The sequence below is a fragment of the Syzygium oleosum genome, unplaced genomic scaffold (genome assembly GCF_021117445.2).
Source record: "Syzygium oleosum isolate NSW1041296 unplaced genomic scaffold, Sole_v2.1 Sole_v2.14, whole genome shotgun sequence".
Lineage (NCBI taxonomy): Eukaryota > Viridiplantae > Streptophyta > Magnoliopsida > Myrtales > Myrtaceae > Syzygium > Syzygium oleosum.
Window position 1 is genome coordinate 7,533,771 of NW_026607498.1, and position 25,198 is coordinate 7,558,968.

A 25,198-nucleotide genomic window follows, 5' to 3' on the forward strand; every position below is an offset into this window, starting at 1 on the left:
TTCTTTTCTCTCTTCTTTTTTCTTCTTCCGTCGCCAGTCGCCCGCCAGTCGCCAAGCCTCGGCGATGGCCGGTGACTGGCCACAGGCGACGATTGGTAAGGGTCGGCCTCGCCAGGTTCGAGCCAAGCTCGACCTCGCCGGATTTAGCGAAGCGAGACTCACCCGAGGCCCCTCGCCGGTTGTCACCCTTTGGCCGGTCGCAGAACATTGATATGTTTGGTTTCACAAGAATATTTTGAAAACGATTCTGCTCGTGGAAGAAACTGAGGATGAGGAACTATTTTTACGAAAAGTTACGACCATTCGGATAGAATTCAAAATTCTTAACTTCGTACTTGACGGGTAAGATTTCTTTGAATGTAAAGTGATGGTGAAGTGCGGCAGGTGAAAATCGTCCACTCTTATGTCTACAAACCGTATCTTCTCCCATCAATTTCTTCATGCAAAGCCGCTGCCCAATATTTATCACCGGCATCGATTTGTAATATCCATTTGCCAAATTCGGTCGCGAAAGTTCGAATTTTATTCAATGTTGGGCAGCGGCTTTGCATGACTTTACTATACGGTAATTTCGTTCAATGTCAGATTTAATATGTCAGCGGCTTCGAATTAATACACCTCTCGCCGAGTATTTTTTTCATCGGGAGATCCTTTTCTTGAATTTCAGCGAGAGATTCATGTACCGTTAGAGGGTACGATAGTTAATTTAAGCCTAGAAATAACTTTACAAGTCATATTTAATATGTCGTGAAGGTTTCGCGTGTTTGACATTGAATAAAATTCGAACTTTCGTTCAATCTGATCCTTTACTATACGGTAATTTCCTATACAATGAATATGGTGGGCTTATGAGTACGAACGTCGAGGTGAACCTTTGAAATTGGGCGCCACGTGTCGTGGTCCGACTGGAGGAGGAGACTTTCTTAAATTGCGTGGAGAGATTAGGTGGTACCGAATTTTTTGGACTTTAATGCTGCTCGGGGCAATTTTGTATCCTTCTTCTCAGAAAGTATCTTATTCATAAATTTAAAAAAAAAAAAAAAAGTACACCGATTAACCCATTTTTCACTCGCGTAAAAACACGAAATTACCGCTTTTCCTTTGCCCATGCAATTTGACCGTCCATGTCCAAGCCAGATTTTTCCGAAAAAAAAAAAGTGCCGTGAAGAGAAAAAAAAAAAACTAGACGTGGATCCACGCGTCGAGCTTAATAGGACCGCGAAAGTTTCACGTGCCCAAGATTAAAAGAAAAGCCAAAATGCCCGTGCACGGTAATATTTGCGAAGAATGAAGTTAACGGTACCCTGAACGAACGCTGAAAATTCGCCGACTTCGATGTGGAAACATCCGATGATTCGTGTAAATTAGCGGAAATGTTAATCCTAATTAAACGACCGCGAAATATCACTTCGCTGGCCTCCATATATTCTTCAGTTTTTCTGTCCCGCCCTTTTCGATACAAAACAGAGAATGACGTGATAAAAGAAGGCATGCCGTTTGTTTTTCCCCTTGCTTTTGTCACTTCCCCCGCCGCTGTCCCCTTCTTCTGTTTTTTTTCCTCTTTTGGTTTGCCTATGTATTACTACTTCCCAACAGCTCACATGGAACGTGTGTGGAGCCCGTCCGGTCCTCCGCCATTTTCCATTTAAAGCACCTCTCATTTCCATCCCCACACCTTCTCGTCCTCCTCCTCCTCCTTGCCCTTTTTGTTTCTTTTGTAGCACCGCGGTGGGAAGAACTCTTGTGATCCACCCCCACCCCCCATGTGATGGGAACACCTGCACGTATAAGACAATCCCCATCATGATGGGGGAAGCCCTCGGGGCCGGGGCCGAGGACCGACGGAGCAATTACTGCGTAACTTACGAGTCATATGAACCGGTGTTTCGTCATAGAGTTCATGTGACCGTTCGATCCGCTTTACTTGGGTCGAGACGACCTGCGTTCAAAGACCTCGAGCGTTCACGTGAACTAGGCCGTGATTCCTTTACCTCTGATGCTTTTACGAAGCTGCTAATCTCTCTTGAGGTTCGATCGAGGGGGGGGGAGAGTCTGATTTGTCCTCGCGAAGGGCATGTTCCTAAAACAGAAGAAGAGATTCTCAATGAAGGAAGTAGTTTTCTGGAAAAAGAGAGGGAGAGAGACGTGATTAGGACAAGGCCCGACGATGGTCCTGCGTACATACATTAGCGACTAGGATTAGGATGTCGGGGACCGCCTGACCCTGGCCATGGGAGGAAATGCAAAGCGATGTACTCGCTTGGCTTATTGTTAGTAACTTACCACCGTCCAGTGCACCGCGTGTACCATTTCCGCTTGACTTAGCGAAATTAATGAGTTCATTCTATGGCTTGTTTACATCATTTTCGTCCCAAGGACGACCCCGAGTTATGTAGCCTGTCTGGCAAATTATTGCTCTTGTCGGGTCCTCCGTCCGGGCGAGTTTGATGCACCTTCGCTTTGAATCACGAGTCCATCGATTGAAAGTTGGGCCACTTTTCGCTAGGTAAGCTAGCGTCGCATTGCGATACGGTCGAAAAGCGGGAGGCGAAATCCACTACGAAACTCATTACAGAGGGAAAATTACCAAAAAAGTATATATCTATTTGTACTAATTCACTCATAAACATTTCTATTGTGTCAATTGAATCCTAAACATTTTTTCACATTTCGCCAATCGAGACCATCTTGCCAATTTTGGCCAGAAATCGCCAACGTCCACGCCAGCCGTCTTGCATGGCATGACCGGCGCTGACGTAGACATTTTGTAATGAAACTTTAATAGAAAAACAAGTCTAACGGAAACTATGAGGTGGCTAGTCTTGGCCTAAATGACGCGGCACCAAGTCATTCTCTCAAAAAGACAGATTTCTCTCTATCGTCGTCTTTCCCTCGACTTCGACACTCACTCTGGTTCACCGTTCGAAATCGCCGGTCGCGCGAGCGAGCGAGGAATCTCATAGCAATAAAAAGGTGAGTGACTTGATTCAGTGTACGTGGAGATTGATGTCATCCTTTAAGTAAATCCAAGATCACCTTTGTTACTTGACTTGAAAATTTTACATCGACCCATCTGAAATATTTGCACTTCAAACCTCCTCTAGATTAGGCGCATCTATGGAATCTTCTCCCAAAATTCAACCTTTGTCCTTGGCTTTGTTGAAACGAATTCGAGCTGCTTGTCCTGCTCATGCTTTCCATTGTAAGATTCAACTCTTAATTTGGGTTTCCGAATTAGGGTTTGAAGAATTTGAGACAAGGCCAGCACGCAGTCGTCAACTGGTGTCGATAACTGGGGAAAGGATGGTTCAGCAAACAAAAGATTATCACATTAGAACTCATGGCACTGAGTCTCTACTCAACACACTAATGAAATTTAATACGGCATCGGAAGCAGACATCGAGACCAAAACTCAAATTTCTGTCTCTAGCAAGGTTTGTCCAGGTGCTGGAGACAACAAAAGATGAAACAACTATTCATCTGCTTTCCCTTGAGCGATTTTTGCCAATAAAATACCTATGCCAATAACAAAATCTTAAGCAGGAACAGCGAGAGAAGCGGTTTGTAACAAAAAATGAATCTCCTATGATTTTATTTACAGACAAGTACAACAATCCAAAAAGAAGAAAAAAAGGACGAATGGAGACAAAACCTTTAATCTCAATAGGGCCACAAATCTCCCCAGAGAGATCTCTTAGCTTGATGGTGCAAATTGGGATTCTTACTCTTTGTGACCACCACGCGCTCAAATGCACCTTCCGAGCCATCGCGTTTGGTTGACCGGCACACATTCATTGCAACCTGCCTGCCTCTACGAACAGGAGTAAAGATAATCCTGCCCCAACCACCTCCGAGATCAGCACGGATGGACTCCTCTTCATCACCTTCCTCGTCGATATCTTCATCAATTACATCTGATTCTACGACGTCGGAATCATATGAAACTGGATCTATCTCTTCATGTGGAGTCTCAACTGACTGCATCTTCATGTAGTCCTCTGATTGAAGGGAGTAAAAATTGAACACTAATAAGAGATCTCAATAAAACAAGTCCATACATCAAGTGAAAGTTCTTGACGCATGCAATAGTGAAACAAGAAAGAGCAACATTGAGTTTCAGATGCCAATTATGGAGTGAAACAAAGAGAGTATGAATTATGCAAGTGCACATGTCCATACCAAGATCAATTTCAAGATCCTCAGGATTTCTCTTAGCATGCAGCTCCTTCAATGTTTCAAATTTTATGTCATCCAGTGGCCAAGCTCCCCTGTCAAGTCAGTCAAGCATAGAGGTTGAGTCAACCATCACAATGCAAGACAGAAATGCTCTGAAAGAACAAGAAAATCGCCTCAAGCATTTGCTTTAGACAAATTCCAATAAAGGACATATTTTCACAAAAATTGTGTCAACTGTCAAAGTGATACGACAGAGAGAATGCTAATGTATCATCCTTGTCATTAGAATCAAACCATACATCAATCAACTATAGGTTTAAGTACTCTTCCTCATGTTATCCTTTAAGACAGGGTCCTAGGAATTCATTCTGTCACCATTTAAAAATCAGTTTAACCTTAACAGATCTTCTGTGAGAAATATCATACATGAAGGAAAATTTGAGGAAAACAAAACTCCACACATTTACCTAGGTCGTTGTCCCCGTCTGAAAGCAACAAAGCAAAATTTCTCATCTTCAAAACCTCGTAAAGGCTCACCCTTTGAGCGCTACAAAAGAGAGATATTTATCAGGAACGATAAGTTCTAATCACACATTGGCCCTCGTGTTGAAGCATGCATTAAAATTGCTTCCAAGACAAATATTTATACATCGCCTCTAATAGTGGCAACAGATTAAGGAAAGTGAATTTGAAAATTAATACTCATGCTCGCCAAATAGCCATTTTCTGCACTCCCAAGATTTTATCAAAACCCCTAGAGAAACTGCCATGTGAGAGTTGCAATGGCATTCAAAATGAGACATAATGCAAATCAATCATTCCAGTATCAGTATCCTGGTAATCTACCCATCCCCGTCTTTAGACGAGAGTGTGGAAAAGAACATTTCAGCTCTAACCAGTTATATGACATCCTGAAATGACACGGGAGTAGCATAAATATAACTCAAAATATGTCGAATCAAGTCTAGATTAGAATAATGAGAAAGAGCTTTATTAATGATCCACTGCTAGCAGAACACAAAAGTCCCCTCACATAATTGCAGAATTTTAACAGCGATTAGCATATATTAATTCTTCTAAGGGAGAATATCACCCAAGAATAACCCCAATGCACCAAAAATATCACGAGTGCAATTGCAAGAATTTCAAGGGAATATGCATCATCAATCAAAAACTTCTCCAATAGCGGGAGATAGAGTATTGACTATTGAGCCAACTATCTTTAATGTAATATACATCTCTATTGGCAACAAAAGCTCTCATCATACTCCCAAAGTTTACTTATACTTTTCATCCCTTACAATGTATTACATGATGGGATGACTATCCTGGACATGCTATAATAAACACTTATAAATTATCTCGAAGCCTAAATGTCAAATCAAGATAGAAGTCCTGAATCAAAACCTTAACTCCATAAAATGTGAATAGTGACTCCAATAAAAATTAAATTGTGTGGCAGACACATATAATGAGCTAAAACATGGCAAAGTACAGCAACCTAAGTAACATGAGATGATATCTTGACTAATGAGAAGAGCACTAAAACCCCCAGAATAATTAACATAGATACCGGCTCACAGTCCTGCATATTATCCTCATTAAACATTATCACATCCATGAACAAACCATACTGAAGAGGATGATGGTAATACATGATGTTTATAATATGTTGAAGAATTAAGGCAACGCAACCTAGAAAAAATAACTAACCTTGTAAGCCCGCTGGGAAGATGTTCTCTCCAAACGCTGAACAAAATGGCAATATTTCCCCGTATTCTCTAATGGACATCGCCCATCATGAGGACACTGCAATAACAGCTCCATCAAAGAGAGAAACAAGATGAAGAAGAATGCTAGGGCAACAGAGCAACACAGAAATCAACACAAACCATGAGAGAGAGGTAAAGATGGTAGAATCTGATTTGGACTTACAGGAGCAACTATAAAGACCCCGCTTTTGAGAGCCACCAAATCCTTACAGTCCTGATTTAGTTTTGCAGCTTTGCGCAATTTCTAGGAAGTCATGAATATGCTATTACAACATGAGCAGAGCAAACAAAACATCACAAATGGGAAATCAAGCATACGATTTATTTTTACAAAATCACAGTTACTCAACTTCTAAATAACAACATGGAAGGAAACTTACCCTATTTTCCATCCATAATATGTGAGATCTCATCTGAGCTATGATCTTAGATCCATGAGGTGTCCCCGGTTCAACTAAAATCTGAAGTTTTGTCCTCATTTAAAATGCTAACAGTGGAAATACTATAGCCAGAGAGTGGAAAAGTCTAACGGTCAAAGTAGAAAGGATTTGTTATTAATTTATGGAAGACTCCCAACGATGAAATTTTCAACATACCAGAACATCCTCTGTGAGATCCCACAGCTGACGAACTGTTGTAATTCGATCTTTGAGTGAGGGTATCTCTCCTAGCACGTATGACTTCAGAAAGAAAAATAGAATTAATCAGCACTAAGGGACTAAAAAATTTCAAATACTCCAAAGGACATGGGTCAGTAAACATACAGACAGTAAATGCAGAGAAGAGTATGCCCATATTCAGATCGAAAGAACAGTAAGAATCTATTGTCCAATTGCAGGTAACAAGGCGAGAAGAGAATAACTTACAGCAATCACAAGGTCATGTTTCCTCTCGGACTTGCTGAGGTTCTTTGAAAGTGACTGAATGCTATCGTAGCTATGAATAAGTGGCAAGTTCTTCATACCTAAGCAATTAACGCATTAGCCAGATATCATTCTGCGTGAAATTTGATCAGCATATTGATGAGTTTTGATGAAGATACGAATACTAATGCAGCTAACGGGTGACAGTGGCATCACCTAGTCTCATATCATACAGAACCTGACAGGGTGAGAGCGTAACCACTTTCTTACAGAGCAGCACTATCATATGACGCTCATGCAGCAGTAAAAGTGTTAATTTGACTAGAGTCACCCCATTTAATTCTGTAAATCTGCTAGAATCCCTTATTTACACACTTACAAATTTTGATTATCGTACTTGCATCAAAAGATATGGCAAAGCCAGATAGAGGACCAATAATTACATTGTATGAGGCTCCGACCAGCACGCTGCATTGATTGAGACGGCTCCACCAAATTAACTTTCTCAACAGACTGTGGCCAGACTTCCCGGAGTGCCCTGCGATAGTTGATCTAGTTAGACCATACTTTTGCATCAAAAGTGGGCGACAGACTATTTCGCATCCATTTCAATTACCAGAAAGCTGATCCCGTGCCCGCACCAAAATCTAACACTCTAGCTGGAGAGAAATCAGGTAACCTTCTGCGTACCTGAAAGATGACATCAAAAGTTCTCTCATTACTGCACAAGCATCCTAAACCTTTCAACTTCAATTCCAAGATGCATTCTCTGGCTGCTCGTGAGGCAGGGAAAACCGCAAATACAACATGGCGAAGTATAGTTCAATCGAGCACAGCCACACCTCATTCAGCAAAAAATTTAACAAAGTTGCTTCTTTTCTCAAATGCCATTTCTATGGGTCCTTGACTGAAGTTTTTACTCGTACTTTTCTTGTGACCAAGTAATCCTTCAAGTTTCTCTATATTGCAACTTTCTTTCTTCTTCCATAACTCTCCTAGTTTTGAGCTAATGCTCATTTGATCCACTGAAAACGCCCGCTAACACCTTCCTCAACCAATCACATAAGATACAATTCCGGAAAGACAATACCACAACACACCTTTCCCCCCCCGCAAAATTACTACTTCCCGTACCTCTTTGAGGACTCTGTAGCAAGCGGAGTAAACGGCCGGCATCCGCGAAGCGACATAAGCGGCGGTCTCGTCGTCCCTGTACTTGAGACCGATATCGCCGTACGCGCTCTTAATCTTCCACCTCTTGGAGCTCTCCACCGACTTCAGAGGATCTTCGACCAGCTCCTTCGACGTCGAGGCCGCCAGCAGCAGGTTGACGTCCTTGATTTCGCTGAAGGAGGCGGATAGCCTCAGGACCTTCCTCCTGAGGTACGGCTCCTCCAGCTCTGCAATTCCGAAAGAAGACCAACCGCAACGGGAGTTAAAGGGCGATGCTAAGTCATTTCCAGGCAGGTGCAGAGAAGAAGTGAATCTGGAGAGAGAGAGAAGAGAGAGAGCGAGGGACCTCGGAGGTACTTCTTGATGGCGCGGCGGAGGCGGACGGGGACGGCGAGGCAGCCGTCGGACTGCTTGGCGGCGGCGCGCAGGGTCTCGGGGGTGAACACCTTCCGGACGGCGTCGGGGACGAGGGCCGCCATTTCGCGGCGGGGGTCGGCGGAGGACGGAGGCGGTCCCGGCGGTGGAGCTGGTGGGATTTTTTTCGGGGGGGGGGTTTTAGCGTGGCGGAGGGGAGGGAGTTTTGGTCTTCGTTAGGGTTTTAGGGCCTCGACGGCTGTGGGCTGAATTTTGGGCCAGGAGGGGAAGATGGAAGGTCAAAACGAGGCCGCATTGGGCCCCGAAATTGGGCCTGGGCCATCCCGGTGGTGTTTCTTTCACGCCTCTAATGAAAATCTAAGGCACGTGACCTCTTTTGAGTCTGAGGCTGCGTTCGGTTCGGCATTTGGGGAAGTCTTTTAAGGAAATGCAAAGATTTAGGTAGAAAAGGGTTTTTTTTCCGAAATTCAAATAGTGAAAAGTGCCCTGAAAATCAACTTCGATTTAAATGCTATTTTGGAAATAACGAAACCTGTAAAGGATTTTAGCCTATGTATTTTAAATAAATAAAAGAAAATTTACTTGCGACGGCCGGACGCCGGCGAGACGGATCTGGCACGCCGGAGATGGCGCGTCGAGTAGCGGCGCGATGGAGGAGAAAGGAGGAGGGAGAGAGATTGGTGCGTGACGTGAGGGTAGAACTGGAATTTAGATGATTTAATGAGGGCAATCATTAAACCCTAGGGATGGCTTCTGAAAGCCCAACGCAAGTCCCCATCAATCTTGGGTTAAGGGACTTTGGAAATGCTAGCGTTTCTCAAATAGGCTCCAAAAAATAGTTGCCAGACACTTTTTGGCATTTGCCTAAGGATTTTTAGAAGCCCAAGCCAAATTCCAACCTAAACCAAACCCACCTTTAAAAATGGTTTGGTGTGATGCGGGTAGTCAATGACTACTAGTTCTAGATGCAAACCAGATAAAACCCAAGGTGCCACTGGGCACGTGTGATACAAGGGAATTGGGGGTGGGTGGGGACTCTAGTATAACAAGCGCGGGATTCGATTCCCATGCTCAGTACAGACGCGGAGGAGATAGAACTTAAGGTAGCAAACGGGCGAGTTGGGTCGACATCGAAATGTTGCTTCAAGTATGGGTAGTTTTCGTGTTTGGATCATTTCGAGGTTAAATCTCTTGGATATGGATCGAGGCCCGGTTCAAGTACATCGATTCTCACATAATCCCACGTTTTGCTTTCTTTGTATACAAGTTAGGTTCAATTTGAATAGTGGTCGAACACAGACTTTACTTGGATATCGTTTTTCTTCGATTTCGGGTTTAGTTATTTATCTTCAGTAGTCTCCAATAATTAGACTCTATTTATTTCGCGAAAAATGAATAATTTGAAAAATATTTTCTTAAAAATGGTCATTTGTATCGCTTGAAATAATTATTCAATGGAAAATATTTTCGTGGACTATAAAAATATTTTTTGTTCGTTCATTTTTGTAAACAATTCAAGTGATCATTATTTGAAAAATGTTTTCAAAATAATTTGTTTTTCACGAAACAAATAAACCTTTAATCTTCGCATAGAAATAAATTGTTGTGATTTTACTACTCATCCGAGTAGGATCTTAAATTTATTAAATTGACATACAAATTGAAAGCAATTTAAATTTAAATAGATCGATTAGCCTTAGGTCATTAACATTGGCTTTTAGATGAGAAAGCTTGTCTAGGCAGGCAAGATATGTCCTTAAGCTCATGAATCTGGATGCGTAGCTCATATGTAAAATTATATGCACTTATTGACATGGGTAACCAAAGGGAAAATTACCAAAAAAGTGTTAAATCTATTGCATTCATATCAATTTAGTTCTAAACCTTTCAATTTGGCTAATTTTGTCATCATTTTTTTTTACAATTTGCCAACTGAGTCCTTCTGATCAATTTTGATCGGAAATCGCTGGCATAGACACTGGCCGTCCAACAAAATTGAATTTTGAATTTTTCTTTTCTTTGCTTCATTTTTTCATTGTGCTCATCGTGGTTGCGATGGCCTTGCCTAGAGCCTTTGTGTCCTTGCTTGCCGCGGGCGAGGCCTTCGCGGCTCGCAAGGGGCTCACCCAATCTAGCGATGACCTTTGTGACTCTTGCCAGCCACAAGGAAAAGAAAAACAAAGAAAAATACAAAATTCAAAAAAACAATAAATTTTTAAAATTGCCTATATTAGCGTCAGTCATGCCACATAGAACAGCCGGCATCTACGTTTACGATTTCCGACCAAGCTTGGTTAGAAAGACTCAATTGGTAAATTGTCAAAAGTCTTAAGACTAGATTGGCCAAATCAAAAGGTTTATGACTGAATTAATATAAGCGTAATAAATCTAGCACTGTTTTTAAATAATTTTCCCGGTAACCGAACTCGTGTCCTACCTCCCCCACACACACACCACACACACACACATCCATGTTTCAAATCATAACTGCGGTCTCACTCTTGCATCATCTACAGATTTGTACATACAATCACCTTTTGACTTGATTGAGGCCTATTAGCCGGATGCCTAGGAGAGGAGGGGGAGCTATTCACCATTCAAAAGAAGCTTCCTTTGCTTGAACGCATGGCCTCCCCAAACCCTCAACCTCGCGGCTCACGTTGGCAAAACCCCACCACCACCACCACCTCTCAAAGATACTCGAGAAAGAGAATATAACAAAACCACCACATGACGGGGTGGCGACCGACCCCACGTTCTTAAAATTTTTCTCCCCCACTTAATTTTTTCCCCCTAATTTCCCCAATTCTTTTCTCTTTCTCTATGCACCCTAACTAGAGCATAAAAAAGTTATCTAAGCACTTCCCATTATCACCATTATTCAAGCCCCATCGCCACGATCCTCCACAATCATAGTATCATCATCGCAGGAACCAAACCTTAATCTAACTTTGCTTAGTCCCACACAAGGTGCTAAACAACTGCCAACAGGAAGCTGCCTAACATGTATCAACCAACAGAGTAGGAGAAAAAGAAGGCATACAAGGTACAAAACTACATAGATATCTTTGCTGATTGTTGTAGTGTATGCTAGTTTAATGCTGTACACAGTATTTTTTTTGCTCTTTCAGTTTTGCCCACCCGCTAGCTAGCTAGCTTTCTAATATTGGGGTTCTTCTCCTTGGACCGGCTCCCTTTAGAACTAGATACGTATAATCTAGTAGATTTTCCTTTCTTTCCTCTCTTCCTTTTTCCTCCCTTTGTTCGGTTTCCATTTTCCCTCCTATGTCTTTGTCAAACTTTGCTTTTCCTTTGTGCACATCTCCTGTTCATCAACGCGATGGATCGAGCGGGTCGAAAGCCGCTTTCGGGTCTCCGGAGATCATAGTTTCCGAGGCGGACCATAACCGCGTGGCTTCGAGCAAGCTGGATCCGAGTTTCGAAGTCGATGCTTCGTTGCAGTCCGAGAAGTACTTCCCCGACACGTCCGCCAGCCTCGGGTGCGTCGCGACATAGCATGTAGTCGCAGCAGCCTGTAAACGAAACCGTTTTGATTCATCAGATTACATAGATCACATAGAAGCTGCGGGGACTTCTGGTGTCACACATGGATAGTTACTCAGTTCAAACATGTGAAGTTATACATGAATTTGAAAGAGGCTCGTTCTTTTATGTCTTGAGTACACATTTAATTAAATTCTTAAGAATAATCTTTCCTCAGGTTGCGAGAAACCACTCGGGCAGATTCTTGAAACCCTTATCTTACCACGATCTACAAGATTCTTGTCTGTCGTATTTCATATGTATCGCAAAGTAAAACAAACAAGACACCCATCTTGGATCAAGTGGTAACTGGAAAGTACCTGAGGGATCGTCTTCAAAAGCTTGGAGGCCAAGAAGAAAACCAGATCTGCATACATTTCAGAACCATATTCAAGAAATGAGCACAGAAAACTAACAAACCACGCATTCAAAGGTAACGGGAGCCGATCACTGACCGGTGACGAAGCCTTCTCGATCCCTGGTGAGCCTGGTTCTCACGATCCCCGGATGAACACAGTTCGCGGTCACGTTCGCCTCCATTTGCTGCAACACAATTTTCCATTAAAATTAGGAACGAAAACAGGTTCAACCTATATAAAAAATGGTGAGAGATAGCAATAAAGAATATAATAGCAAAAGAACAAAATTCACTTTTTTTCTCGAAAATTAATAATAAAAAATAAGGCGGACCTTCAGTCTCCGGGCAAGCTCCTTGGTGTGCAGAACGTTGGCCAGCTTCGAGAGAGCATAAGCACGTGTGGCGTCGTAGTGACTGCATTGCAGAAGTCAAATTTACTTCATTTATAGCTCCATGAACAAGTTGTCTCTGCGATTTACAGTGCGTGCCAGTTCGTACAAGCATCAATGTACCAATAATATCTTCTTTTTTTTCCGAAGGAATCCCAAAAAATTAAGAATTCTCAAAGCGCGACGTAGACTTGTTTCTGGGTATTCCAAAAACTTATGTTTTTATGATAAATTACATCGAGATGTATGCGATCTAAAGGCCAAACTAAGTCACCTAGCGCAAGAACTAGATGAAATCCGTACAAAGCTTGCATAAAATGTATGGATTTCGCTCCGTTTATTTACCTTTTGTCGCGGGTTATGAGTCCGAGATAGCGGATGATGTCGCCGGAGAACCAGCCGTGGATGGTCGACGACACGTTCACGATCCGCCCTTGCACGCCGGTGGCGTGCGCCGTCTCGACCATCTTGTTGAGCAACAGCTTCGTCAGCAGAAAGTGACCTGAAAATAAACACGACCACCAAACTGACCAACTTTCTCCAAGATTCGAAATATCTGAAAAAAGATCGCCGGAGGACGACTCTTGCGCGGCGTTCTTACCGAGATAGTTCGTCGCGAAGGTCATCTCGATTCCGTCCTCGGAGATGGCGTGGTTGTGCGCAAATTTTCCGGCGTTGTTTCTGTAACAGCGACGGGAAAGGAACGACGATTAGCAGAAAGTCGGAGTTAGCATTCGCCGGAGTTATTTTCTTGCTGTTAAAACGTGTTGAGATGATTGACACGTACATGAGAAGGTGGAGAGGCAAGCCAAGCGACTCGAACTCGGCGACGAAGTTGCGGATGGAGGTGAGCGAGCTGAGATCGAGCGCCATGACCACGATCTCCGAGCCCGGACACTCGGACGCGATGCGGGCCTTGGCGTCCTCGGCGGCTTTGAGGCTCCGCGCCGGGAGCACCAGCCTCGCGCCGCGCTTCGCCAGCACCCGGGCCGTCTCGGCTCCGATCCCGGACGTCGCACCTGAATCAACAACCATCATCAGCGAGTTTCGTCAGTCCCCTTCGGCACCGAAGTTAAACTAACGAGCGGGAAAACCCGGCCGGGAGCCCGAGTTTTTGGTTACCGGTGATGATGGCTGTGATGGAACGGAGGTCACGGCGGTCGGTGACCTGCTCGGCGGTGGACTTGGAGCCGTACCCGCTGGGGCCGACGGAGCCGAGGAGGTACTTCACGGTCTCCAGCATGCTTGACCCAAAGCGCCTCTCCCGGTGGGCTTCGGCCGGCGAGCGAAACCGAGGCAGCAGAGGGTGTGGAAGGAGGGCAGAGAGAGAAGACGGGTGGGAAAGCAGTGGAAGGGATCGAAGCGTGCAAGTACGTGTGCGTAGCTGCAGTGAAAGGACGCTGTCGTCGTCGTTCTTCGTCGTCGCTGCCTTTTGTCAGCTTCTTTTCGCAGGCTATGCGGTCGCCTCTATATATATCCCATCTCCGTACCTACGCAACAGTAGAGAGAGAAAGAAGAGAGAGAGAGAGAGAGAGGTGTGAAGGAAGGAGGGTTCAAGAGGAAGAATGGGGTAGGGGCGAGGGAGGCAGGATTTATATAGTGGTCCAGACCAGAGAGGTGAGTGGAGGAGAAGAATCAAAGTGGAGATCGTGAGAGAGAGGGAGAGGGAGGATGACATGTTTGTCATTGATTGATGAAGACGAAGATGAAGAGGAGGGGGGGTGATGTGGAGTAGGATCAGTGCTTTGTTTAATATGGGGGGTATGTGCTTAATGAAGATGCCAAATGTTGGATTATTGAGAATTTGATGATGATGACCGATGCAGACGACGATGTACGACTAAACAGGAGATACCCAGAGTAGTAGAAAATGTCAGCAGAAGAAATGCCAATGCCAATGAAGGGGAAAAATACAATGAAATTTCAATGTGCTCCTAGGGATGAGCAAAAGGAATTGTCCGAACAGGAAAGTCGCCCGAACCGGACTGAACTAATCGGTTTTGGGCAGTTCTCTAGAGCATTGGTCCGATTCCCAGTTTCATGTGTAGAACCGTCCATCCGTATTGGACTGATTTATATGTATTTTTTTAAAAAATTTCATGTTTTCATTCAAAACCCTAATTCCTAGGGGCTTCGTTACCGGCTACCTTCAAAGGAGAGTTTGAGTCGTGTCGCTCCTACTTATATCGAAGATTTGAACTCACATCATCACTTTGGAGAACCTCCCCATCACGCTTTTGGTGCCGTCAATCATCTCCGTGGTCGTTTCTCGCCATCTCTGAACCGTGCCTCTTCTCTCTTGTTCATCTCTACTTCTGGCCGAGGAGACTCGAGGTGGACCAATCTCGCTAGAAGCTTCGTCACCGGCGGACATCTTCATTAGAGACGCCATCTAGAACCTCCTCATGCCGTTCGACCAGTAATCGCGATCGGGATTTCTCCTCGGCAAGGCAAGGTTCGAAATCTTCTATCTTGGTACGTCTATGAGCAAGAAGAAAGAGTAATGTCATAGTGATGTTATGTGAAAACCGACTAATATTAGGGCTATTGTTGAGGATTTGGTCTAAATCTTTGCTGATGTGATACCTTTGAATCAAGTACCAAGCATTGCATATAGGATAGTCATCTGAGATGCTCACCATCCGCAAGTTAAACCGGAACATGCCACTGGTTCTATTGGCCAATCGGGAACCGAATCCGGACCGGGTCCGATGTGGTTCCAAGACCAGATAGGCCGAGTCCCAGTTCCTAGGTCGGAACAGGACCACCCGGGAACCGATCACACTTAATGCGCCCCCAATTTTGTCGTTGCTGCATGTTTATAGTCCCAAATTATGTTTTAAAGTTGCATTTAAATTAACGTTTAAATTAGGTGTTGTCATATTGTTAACGAAGGCTATGCAATTAAAAACAGCTAGAAGATGCTAAAGTATCCATTCATTTCAAATCAATCTTAATTTATGTATCCACTTCGAGTTTCTTGAAATTTTTTGTTTTCTATAATTTCATATAAAGTGGTTCTTTTCTAAATTTTTCAATGCTAAACCAGTATTTTTTATCCTCGGCTCATTTATATATTTTTCTCTATTAAATAGATTAAACAAGTAAGCTGTTGATTTAATGGTGGCAATTTTACATTTGTACATATTTTATAACAATATTACTTAAAGGCAAAAAGGACATTTTGACACTTTAAAGGGAAAAAATGCACTTTACCCCTATAAGGGGTGATCGCTTCTCGATTCGGTCCGGTCCCACCCAGGAACTGAGAACCAATCACCACTTTTTGGAACTGGGGATCCGACCGAATTGGTCCTCGGCTGGTCCAATGGGAGAAAAAGATGAAATCAAAATGCAACCCCTCACACATATCATGTCCAGACATTGAGAACCCAAACTACTCCTTTCCAACGATAAGTTCATGAATTTGACCACATCACGAACCCATTATGATATTAATTGGTCAATGTTATACTCCGTTTAAGAGTTTATAAATTATTCATAGTGGTTAATTTTATGAACGACTTACCAAACACAAATGACAAAGACAGACAACGAAATAGCTCCGTGCAAGACACGTGAGAAGGGAAGGGAAAGAAATTTGCGTGAGAAATAAATAATAAATATATATATCGATCCGGTTCAGGCAGTCCAATTTCCCTCTGAAACCGGGAATTGGACCGACGCCCTCGGGAACCGCCCATAATCGGCCAGTCTGGTCCGAGTGGTTCCCGATTTGATCGGTCCGTGTTGCTCACCCCTACTTCGAAACGCTTATGCACGGCATGCGATCATAGAAAAGTTGGCGGTGTTAATGAGCATGACAAAATGCAAGCTCAAGAGGGTAGAAAGCAATTTTTTTTTTAAAATTCGTGGTTTAACGTGCACCAACCTCAAAATCGAGGAGGGTAAATGAAATTTTTCGTTACTAAAATCATTACTATGATATAGTTAAAGAAAATTTTGCATATTAAAATGCCTTGTGAATATGAAATTAATTCTCAGCTGACCATCATACCCTCTAAGTTTTTCAATCTCATAGTTGGTAAATTTCATCTCATTCTAAACACTTATGTTTACTGATTGGTATATTAAACCTTGAAAAGCCCAAATCGCCATTAAAAAAAGTCCCAACATTTAAGGACTATTTTCTTGTTTTACTATATACCCAAAAACGAAAAAATAAGAGTTAATACCACAAAAAATCCTAAACTGATACACCTGTGACAATTTTACCCCGAACTAATTTTTTAATCACCAAAAACCTAAACTGGTACACCTGTGACAATTTGACCCAAAACTATTTTTTTGACCACAAAAAATCCAAATTGGTACAATTGTAACAATTTTACCCCGAACTAATTTTTTTACCATAAAAAACCCCCAAACTAGTACACCTATGATAAATTTACCCCAAACTAATTTTTTGACCACCAAAAACCTCAAACTGATACACTTGTGATAAATTTACCCTCCATTAAATTGGATTAATATCACGAAAAATCACAAATTAGTAAAATTGTGACAAACAAAGGGGTAAAACCCCAAACTGGTACACCCGTCAACTACCACGTGTCATCAAATTTAGCAATTTGACATTAAAATTTAACGGAAACTAACAGAGGGTAAATTTGTCACAGGTATACCAGTTTAGGATTTTTGGAGGTCAACAAATTAGTTCGGGGTAAAATTGTCACGGGTATACCAGTTTGAGGTTTTTGGTGGTTTAAAAATTAGTTCGGGATAAAATTGTCACAGATATACCGGTTTGGATTTTTTTATGGTCAAAAAAATAGTTTGGGGTAAATTTATCACAGATGTATCAGTTTGAAATTTTTCGTGGTATTAATCCAAAAAATAAATAAGGCTGCCTAAAATGTAGAAGCGTCTATGAAGATCTCATCTAAACAAAAAGAGAAAAAAACAAGTCAATCTTTGAAACTAGTTTAGGCAAAGCTAGTTCAAATTTTTTTTTAAATATTATTTCTCTTGCTTGAAAGTTTAGTAATTCATTTTTCCCATAACGAATTTTTCTAAACTATTCTTCAACATGAATATTTTTCAAAATCGTACGGGCTGACGAGTGAGTTTTAGTTACCTCCACAAAGTAGGGTGCATTTGATGTAACAAAACGATGGAATTATCCATCATTGTGAAAACACGATTATCGCAAAAAAAAATCATCTTTCTTGCTTCTTTCAATATCATATCGGGTTTATTAAATTGGTGCAATTTTATCTGATGACATGCTTTTCACATGTAAACAGAAAACATAATAATAATCAGCAAAAGTGGAGAAAATAATAATATCCGTTATTTTTAGCCGTTACGCGAGCAATATGCAATTTATATTCTCATTTATGCTTGCACCATTTAGTCTATCTTAAGTCTATTTTAGACTCCAATTTAATATTTGGAGGAGTCAAATTAACGACGTGCACGCATTGTTATGGAATCGACGTAAGCATGGAATGGTCAAGACGTGGGACGAAGTGACCAAATCTTCTTTTATTCCCCCGAGAAACCATCTCTGTTCACCTTGAATTCAATTAAATCTCGTAGTCAAATCCTTGAACCATTTCCCCATATGATTGCGTATGGTCGTACATGATTCAATAGGTCACAAGATCAAGAAGTCACTACAACTACAAATGATAATCATTATGTTTTAGAAATTAATTTTTATTTTTATACATAAATGAGTTTTTAATAAAAAAAACAAGTTTAATAACGACACAAAACTTCTGTTCCCAAGACAAAAATTTATTAAATAACGGCACAAAATTTCTCCTTCTCAAGTGATCGGCGAGTGGATGGCGGGCGGATGGCGGGCGGCGGACGGTGGTAGCGAACGGTAGGCGACTGACGGCGACGCGGCCAGTGTGGAGGACGACGGCTGGAAGCAACCGGCGTCGGGCAGCGACAGGAGGGGGACAGCGGCGGAAAAAGAGCGGACGGTGGCAACAAACGGCGGTAGCGAATGGCGGGGGCGGATGGTGGGGGGAGACAGCGGCGGACGATGATGCGGCCAGTGCGGAGGACGGCAGCTAGAGGCGGCCAACGTCAAGCAGTAGCAGGAGGTGGGCGACGATCGGCAGCGAGAGGAGGGCAGCGGCAGGAGGAGGGCAGTGGGAGACAGTGACCGATGGACGGCATGTGGCGGCTCACAATGGGCGGCGGCGGGAGATGGTGGCCGGTGGACGGCAGCCCACGGTAGCCTTCGGTGGGAGGCGGCAGCCGACAAGTGGACAATGATGGGCGGTAGGTGGGCGACCGGTTAGTAGCGAGGGCGAACGATGAGAAAATTTTCTTATTTTTGTTTCAAAAATAAAAAAGTAAAAAATTTTTACTTTTCATTTCTGTTCCAAACCTATTTCTGAAACAAAAATTTGTTCTAGAAATTGAAAAATGAAATTACCAAACGGATTTCTGTTCCAAATTTTTTTCTGGAACAGAGAAATAAAAACAGAATGGTTATCATTCGCAGCCTAATTGGATCCACGAGGGAGTGTAAAAGCAAAAAAAAAATGTAAGTATCATACGAAGTTTGTTAATGTAGTAAGATTTTTCTTTACATACTTGAATATGTTACAAATTATCGCATTGATTTATAAACCGGTCTTCTGGCCCTAACTTTGCCACTAAAAAATAAAACAAAAAAAAACGTCTGAAGTCCAGCTATATGCATGAGACATGAAGTCTTGAAAATTTAAGGGTTGATAGGTGATTGATATACGATGTTAAATTGCACGACCCATCTGATCTAAAATTTGAACAGCATGATGACTCGTAATATGTGGATAAGAGCTTCTTCTTTTTTTTTTGGTCAAAAGGATAAGCGCTTGAATTGTACGAATCTCGATGTATTGGGATGACTCCCCTACCCTTTATGCCTCCAAGTTTGCATGCCCGGTACAACATTTGTTATGATTGACCCGATTAGGTGGACCGATAGGGGAACCGAAATGTTAAGTTCAAATTTGACCTATCGCTTTCGCAATACTATTTATCGACACTAACTCGAGTTGGTCGCTCCTATTTCCATCGATCGCATCTAATATTTTTACCCGTCATTAAGGAATGCCATTAAGGCGATCGTTAATCTCGGTTCGCGCGATTAATCAGCGATTATCGATAATCGAGGTGCTTCAGTTGGAGATCAAAGGGGATCGGTCAAAGCGGAAATCGCACGTGGGGGGTTCTTCAAGTTGCATTATCATGGGGGGTCAATCCCACGGCCGAGTTCTCGATGGTCAATGATTCGATTACTAATTAATATTAAAGAAGGGAAAAAATGAAACATTTGTCCAAAAGAAATGGAAGTTTAAACCGAGAACCCATGTGGCTCTGGTTTTAAATTATTACTTAGGCTTGAATAAAATGAGATTCTATGCATCTCCTATCAACCTCTCTTTTGTCTCCACATTGACTAATCCAAGATATTAACATTAAGCTCGGATGTTTAATCTATTTCATGAGTAGCTACCAGAGAAATTTGCTATCGAAAGATTAAATATCATAGTTTTTTTTCCTGTTTTTGTAACTAATTCCGTACTCTTCTTTCTTTCTTTTTTATAAATGTAGAGGCACGGGCTCAGAGACCCAACTATTTAGAGGCCAAGTTCCGGGAATCGGTTCGGTTCAGCCTTTGGACTGAACATGTGACTGTGGTTGTAAATAATTTGCACGCGGTTGGTGGGATCTGAACATATAACCTTCGGTTCCAAACTCAAATTCCCTTATTAATGCCCCATCTCATTGCTCAAAACTTAATCTTGAGGTCGTATCGAACCATCCTTTTTTCGATTCTATTGTTACCAACTCTTTTTCACAACCACCCGCCTGGGTGGCGCTGCTGGAAAGGACACTCTTCTTCTCGCAAAAGGTTGAGTGTTCGAATCCCGGGCGCCGCAGGGTGACTTAACCGGTACACGTGTGTGGTGGCTAGCACGTATCGCCCCCAGGGTTTACCTCCCGGTTGTCGACCGTGCGGGGGTTCCCTGGGTTACCAAAAAAAAAAAAACTCTTTTTCACATGCCAAACTTGGGAGTACTCCACAAAAACAAATATGGACAGTAATGGCCAATGGGTAACAATTAAAACCCATGCAAACAGCTATTATTTATTGGTTTTTCCATATAAATCTTCCATTAAAAATAGTAGAAAAAGACAAATTTAAGCTTGTTGTCAATAAAGCAACAATAGAAAAGGAAATGTGGAAGCCACAATTTGTGACTATATATAAAGAAAAAAAGAAGGTAGGTGTAGGGCCTTGATCAGGAGCAAAGAGTTTCTGGAAGCTTCAGCTTTTGGGAGCACTTCACATCCCCGTTCCCTAATGGAGGGACCTAGTGACATCATAATTCCTTCAACTTCACCCAATTTCTTTTATTTACCACATTTACAAAAGATCAATTTCATCTTATCATACAGGGCCTCACATACTCTCTTTGATATTCATTTCATTTCCAATATAGATATATATTATATTATATATGTATATATGTTCGCTTTTATTCAAAATCTTGGAAGATGAGCTAAGACCGTGGTCTCAAATTAAAACAGGAATAAAGCTAATAAGAGTCGAATAAACTTATTTTCCCACAATGAAAATGGTATTTTTTGATAAAAATAAGAATTGGCAATACCATGAAATCACGATCTCGAAAGAACTAGCTTTGCTACGCGCTCCCTTTTTCCTTTCATTGGCCAAAAACTGCACCTACACAAATTGCTCATCATCATATGCACATTATCCAATATCCCAAGCATGGCCAACAGATGCTGCAATTGTTGGCCAGCTCAAAAAATGTGTCCCTTTCTATCCAGTTCCAAGCTAAAATATGTGCATATGATGGTGCTCTTCGTGGCCCAAACTAAAAGAGGTTTCCCACTTTACAGCGGTGCACCAGCAATAGAAACAAATGATTTGCAAGTAGCCACAAAAGAAAAGGAAAAAAAGGAGAGAGGAATGTACAACTTGAGGTATTGTTTCCAATCCGTACCCAACGAACAAGTACCATTCGACGAAAGTTCTAGCACGCATCGGGTTCTCGTGAGTTTAGCGCATTGCGGGCATTAACTTTGATGGGTCTTACTTGGGATCCTCCCGATCTATAAGCTCGCGATGTTTTTTGGCTCACATGTTGCTAATGCTTTCTAAAGAGCTGCATTTCTACGAATTCTCAACAATACAAACCTCAAGTGCATGGGTAAAATCAGTTCTTTTGTAAATCAAGTCAAGAGGAAGTAGCTTTTTTTGTTGATCCAGAAGTCTCAGCAATCAAGAAAGTCAACACAAACCCTACTTTGCCTAATCTAGCCCAAAAGAACAAAGGGATCTCGTGAAAGTCAGACTGGTAAATTTTTCTTGTAGACCGAGTGGAAAGCATGAATTAGATGCTCATTTGTGTGGTCAAGATTTCTAGCATACGTGACTTTGTACAAAGCACATTATTGTACATGTCTGGCTAGCTATGAACAATTGAATAGATGGCTACGATTACAATCAGAGTAGGTGGATCTGCATATGTACTTTGGATAGAAAGTATCATCAAGATATTATAGTCAACAACCAAACGAAGCATTCTGATCAATCTTGAGATAATATATGTTTTGATTGTCGAGGTAAATTATTAATTCTTGGTATTACATCCATGTTTCTAGGACCCAATTGCACATTTCAGGCTGCAATTTTTGTTCAAACACCAGCACATGGGAAGAGATTGACCAGCCCATCCCTTAGATTCCTCATGGACCCTAATTTTCATCTTTTTTTTTTATGATGATAAAGAAAATTAAAATAAGTACAGCACATAACATCGAGCCCAGATCCCTACCCCTTTGCAAAATCATTGTATCAGCCTCCTTAGGATTACCAACTTTTCTTTGACTTTCTCTTGCTTTTTGAATCATCTCCCAGTTGAATGAGATTATGATTAGAAGATCATCTTATGGCTTATGACATTGTTTTAGTTGACTTCCATTGCAAATCTTTGGTCGGTTCCTGGGCTATAATGCATGGTACGGTCTTCCTCCTGTTTGAAGCCATGCAATGAACATGAGGTGTTGGTCAACAAAAAAGAACTTGTTCCAATCTCCCTTGTGAGAAAATTATGGAGAATGGGCAACCTTGTTCTTCCCCTCTTGGGAACTCTCTCTCTCTCTCTCTCTCTCTCTCTCTCTCTCTCTCTCTCTCTCTCTCTCTCTAACATGTGAAAGGGGATAGCACACAGAAATATGGTCACAAGAGATCATAGCAGATTCTAAGGTTCATGCATGCATATTATCTCTCGAAATCAGATCACACGCCATACCAAACCCCAAGGGATCACCATCTTTTCTTGAGCATTTGAGTCGATTTGATCTCGTTTGGTCATTCTCATCAACATCATTGAGGGCACCAGAGAATATGATTATATCATATGATTTGCAAATGCATTAGTGAATGAAAAACTATCCAAAGGGTTTTTAGTCCATAGTGCTTGCGGGTGTATTATTGGCAACTCAGCTTAGAACTCTGAACTCAACCCAAGTTCTTTGGTATGAGCAATCATGACCTAACGCTTCATTAGACTGCAACTTTTGAGCTCTTAAACCCTGGCATGTAACACGTGCTGCCCCAGTAGTAATTTCATATCCAAAAGTACAAAAAAGTTGCCTTGATTAATAATGTGAATTTAGCAGACAGTTCTTAATTATTCCGGCAGTGAAAATCAGCAAAATTCAAAAGGGGAGGCCCCCGGATCCACCTTGCAGTCCATCAAGGCAGCTTTCACTAGGATTTGTCTCCTATGGGCGGATACAACCCCCATCATGAAACAAATGCAATTGATTAATTAATCAAATCTGAATATTTATGTGTTTCCTTAGCCTAATAACTCACTCCCTTTTCCTCATTTCGATGTTCAATTAGCCAACTCCATTTGACTAATGTGGCGCATCCAAAGTGGATCGAATCTTTAGGTTATATGCTCACACTTACATATTTCCCCAACTAATCAAATAAAATCAGATTTTATTAGGAATGGCACAAATGGATTGTGCCATTCAATATTGTTAGCTTTCAATGATTGCCTCTCCTTTCTGTGGGAACCCCTAATCTCACAGGGTCCCCTCCCCTTAAAAATTATATGAGATTTAGGGTTCGCAAAATCTCGTGATGTCTAGATTTATTCTTTCGTCTTTGATGAGCCTAATCATCTCTCCACCTTCTATAATATAAAAAAGCAAAAAAAATAATAAATCTTGAGCTATGTGTCAGTTGTGCAACGATTGCTTCATTGGTTTGATAGGAATTGAAGCAGAGATGTCAAGATCAAGATGTTGATACCAAGTTGCTTCTATAATGTAGAAAAGGTGCATTATTTTCTCAAGGGGCAAAGAAAGCTAGGAGGTAGGGGCAGTGGAGGACATGAAGTTCAACTTAATTTGATGAACTAGAATAATTATATAGTGTAAGCAAATAGATATTGCTCTTGCTGTAACATGTCGCAATTATTGTTCCTAGAATCGGAAGATACTCGATAGACCTAATCAATAGGAGCGCAAGGATTACGTACCGCTAACCCTATTTTCAGTTCGTCAAACTTGTCCTGCTCCACATGTATAATTATGGTCCTACTAATCAAGTTTCCTTTACCATTCCCTTTTGCTTATGATGATTTGTGCACAACAGAATGCTGCCAATCTTGTCAACTCTCTTTTCCTCCTTTTCCCCAAATCACATGCTAATCTCCCTACAAATTAGGCTTTACAAACTAGAGTGGCTTGCTTGTATATCCTTAGGGTCTCCTTCAGTGCCCAAGACAAAAGAGTTAGGACCACAAGGGCCCACCACCACCAAATGATTTTGATTAATTATACACTAAAATGGGTTTATCTTTTTGTTAATCAAGAGTCCATAAAGCAACCACGCACGCTAATTTAGCGGAGAGACGAGTAGTTTAGGAGGAATCTAAGCTTGTGTGGATCTTGATTTGATTAGTGTGCATCTTTTGTCCAATTCTTTTTGTGCCACAACCCTTTTGTCTGTTTCTTTGGGCTCTATATGTTGACATAGAACTGTGCGACTAACTACACCAGCGTTGGAACATCACACGATATCGGTCCCTTTTTTATTTTTTTAATTTAATTTAATTTAATCTTTTTGTAAATTGCAAAGTGGTTCTTGAGCCAATCCGAGATCCCTGTCGTGACCCAAAACCTAATCTTTTAATTCGGACTTTTCCTTTTGGCGAGGAGGAAGTGGAAACTTCCTGGGATGAGGTGCAATCCCTGCATACGTCAGATTATCACAACTTTATGTCCAATGATGCTTTAGATAATTCCACAAGAAGTTTGTGATATCGTCATATTACTATTTTAAGCACAAAGTTAATCCAGCTACTGATCCATGGTTCTAGATAAAGATAAAGCCCACTGATTTTCAGTTCATCATGCAACAGTGTTTTAAATTTGATCTATTGCAGGAATCTCAGGACAATTGAGATCGCATGTTCAATGAAACGGAGACACTTTGCCTAGCAAAGAAAGAGAGATCTTAGTGA

The 25,198-nt window shown here is 41.7% G+C and overlaps 2 protein-coding genes across 2 annotated transcripts; both read right to left on the bottom strand.

The window, feature by feature from the left end:
* Positions 1-3,562: 3,562 nt before the first annotated feature.
* On the bottom strand, positions 3,563-8,597 carry LOC115691296 (uncharacterized). Its single transcript, XM_030617895.2, has 12 exons — positions 8,332-8,597; positions 7,947-8,212; positions 7,429-7,502; positions 7,256-7,350; positions 6,816-6,913; positions 6,546-6,629; positions 6,330-6,410; positions 6,113-6,193; positions 5,891-5,986; positions 4,645-4,724; positions 4,181-4,269; positions 3,563-3,999 (listed from the first exon to the last, which is right to left on the bottom strand). Exons 1-12 carry the CDS (start codon positions 8,462-8,464, stop codon positions 3,662-3,664), a joined length of 1,515 nt encoding a protein of 504 aa, XP_030473755.2. The 5' UTR covers positions 8,465-8,597; the 3' UTR covers positions 3,563-3,661.
* A 2,810-nt stretch (positions 8,598-11,407) lies between these two features.
* LOC115691258 (short-chain dehydrogenase TIC 32 A, chloroplastic-like) lies at positions 11,408-14,196 on the bottom strand. The gene is made up of 8 exons (XM_030617852.2): positions 13,773-14,196; positions 13,438-13,669; positions 13,252-13,331; positions 12,996-13,152; positions 12,594-12,675; positions 12,359-12,446; positions 12,224-12,270; positions 11,408-11,893 (listed from the first exon to the last, which is right to left on the bottom strand). The coding sequence occupies exons 1-8, from the start codon at positions 13,891-13,893 to the stop codon at positions 11,693-11,695; spliced, it is 1,008 nt and encodes a 335-aa protein (XP_030473712.1). The 5' UTR covers positions 13,894-14,196; the 3' UTR covers positions 11,408-11,692.
* Between the last annotated feature and the right edge of the window lie 11,002 nt (positions 14,197-25,198).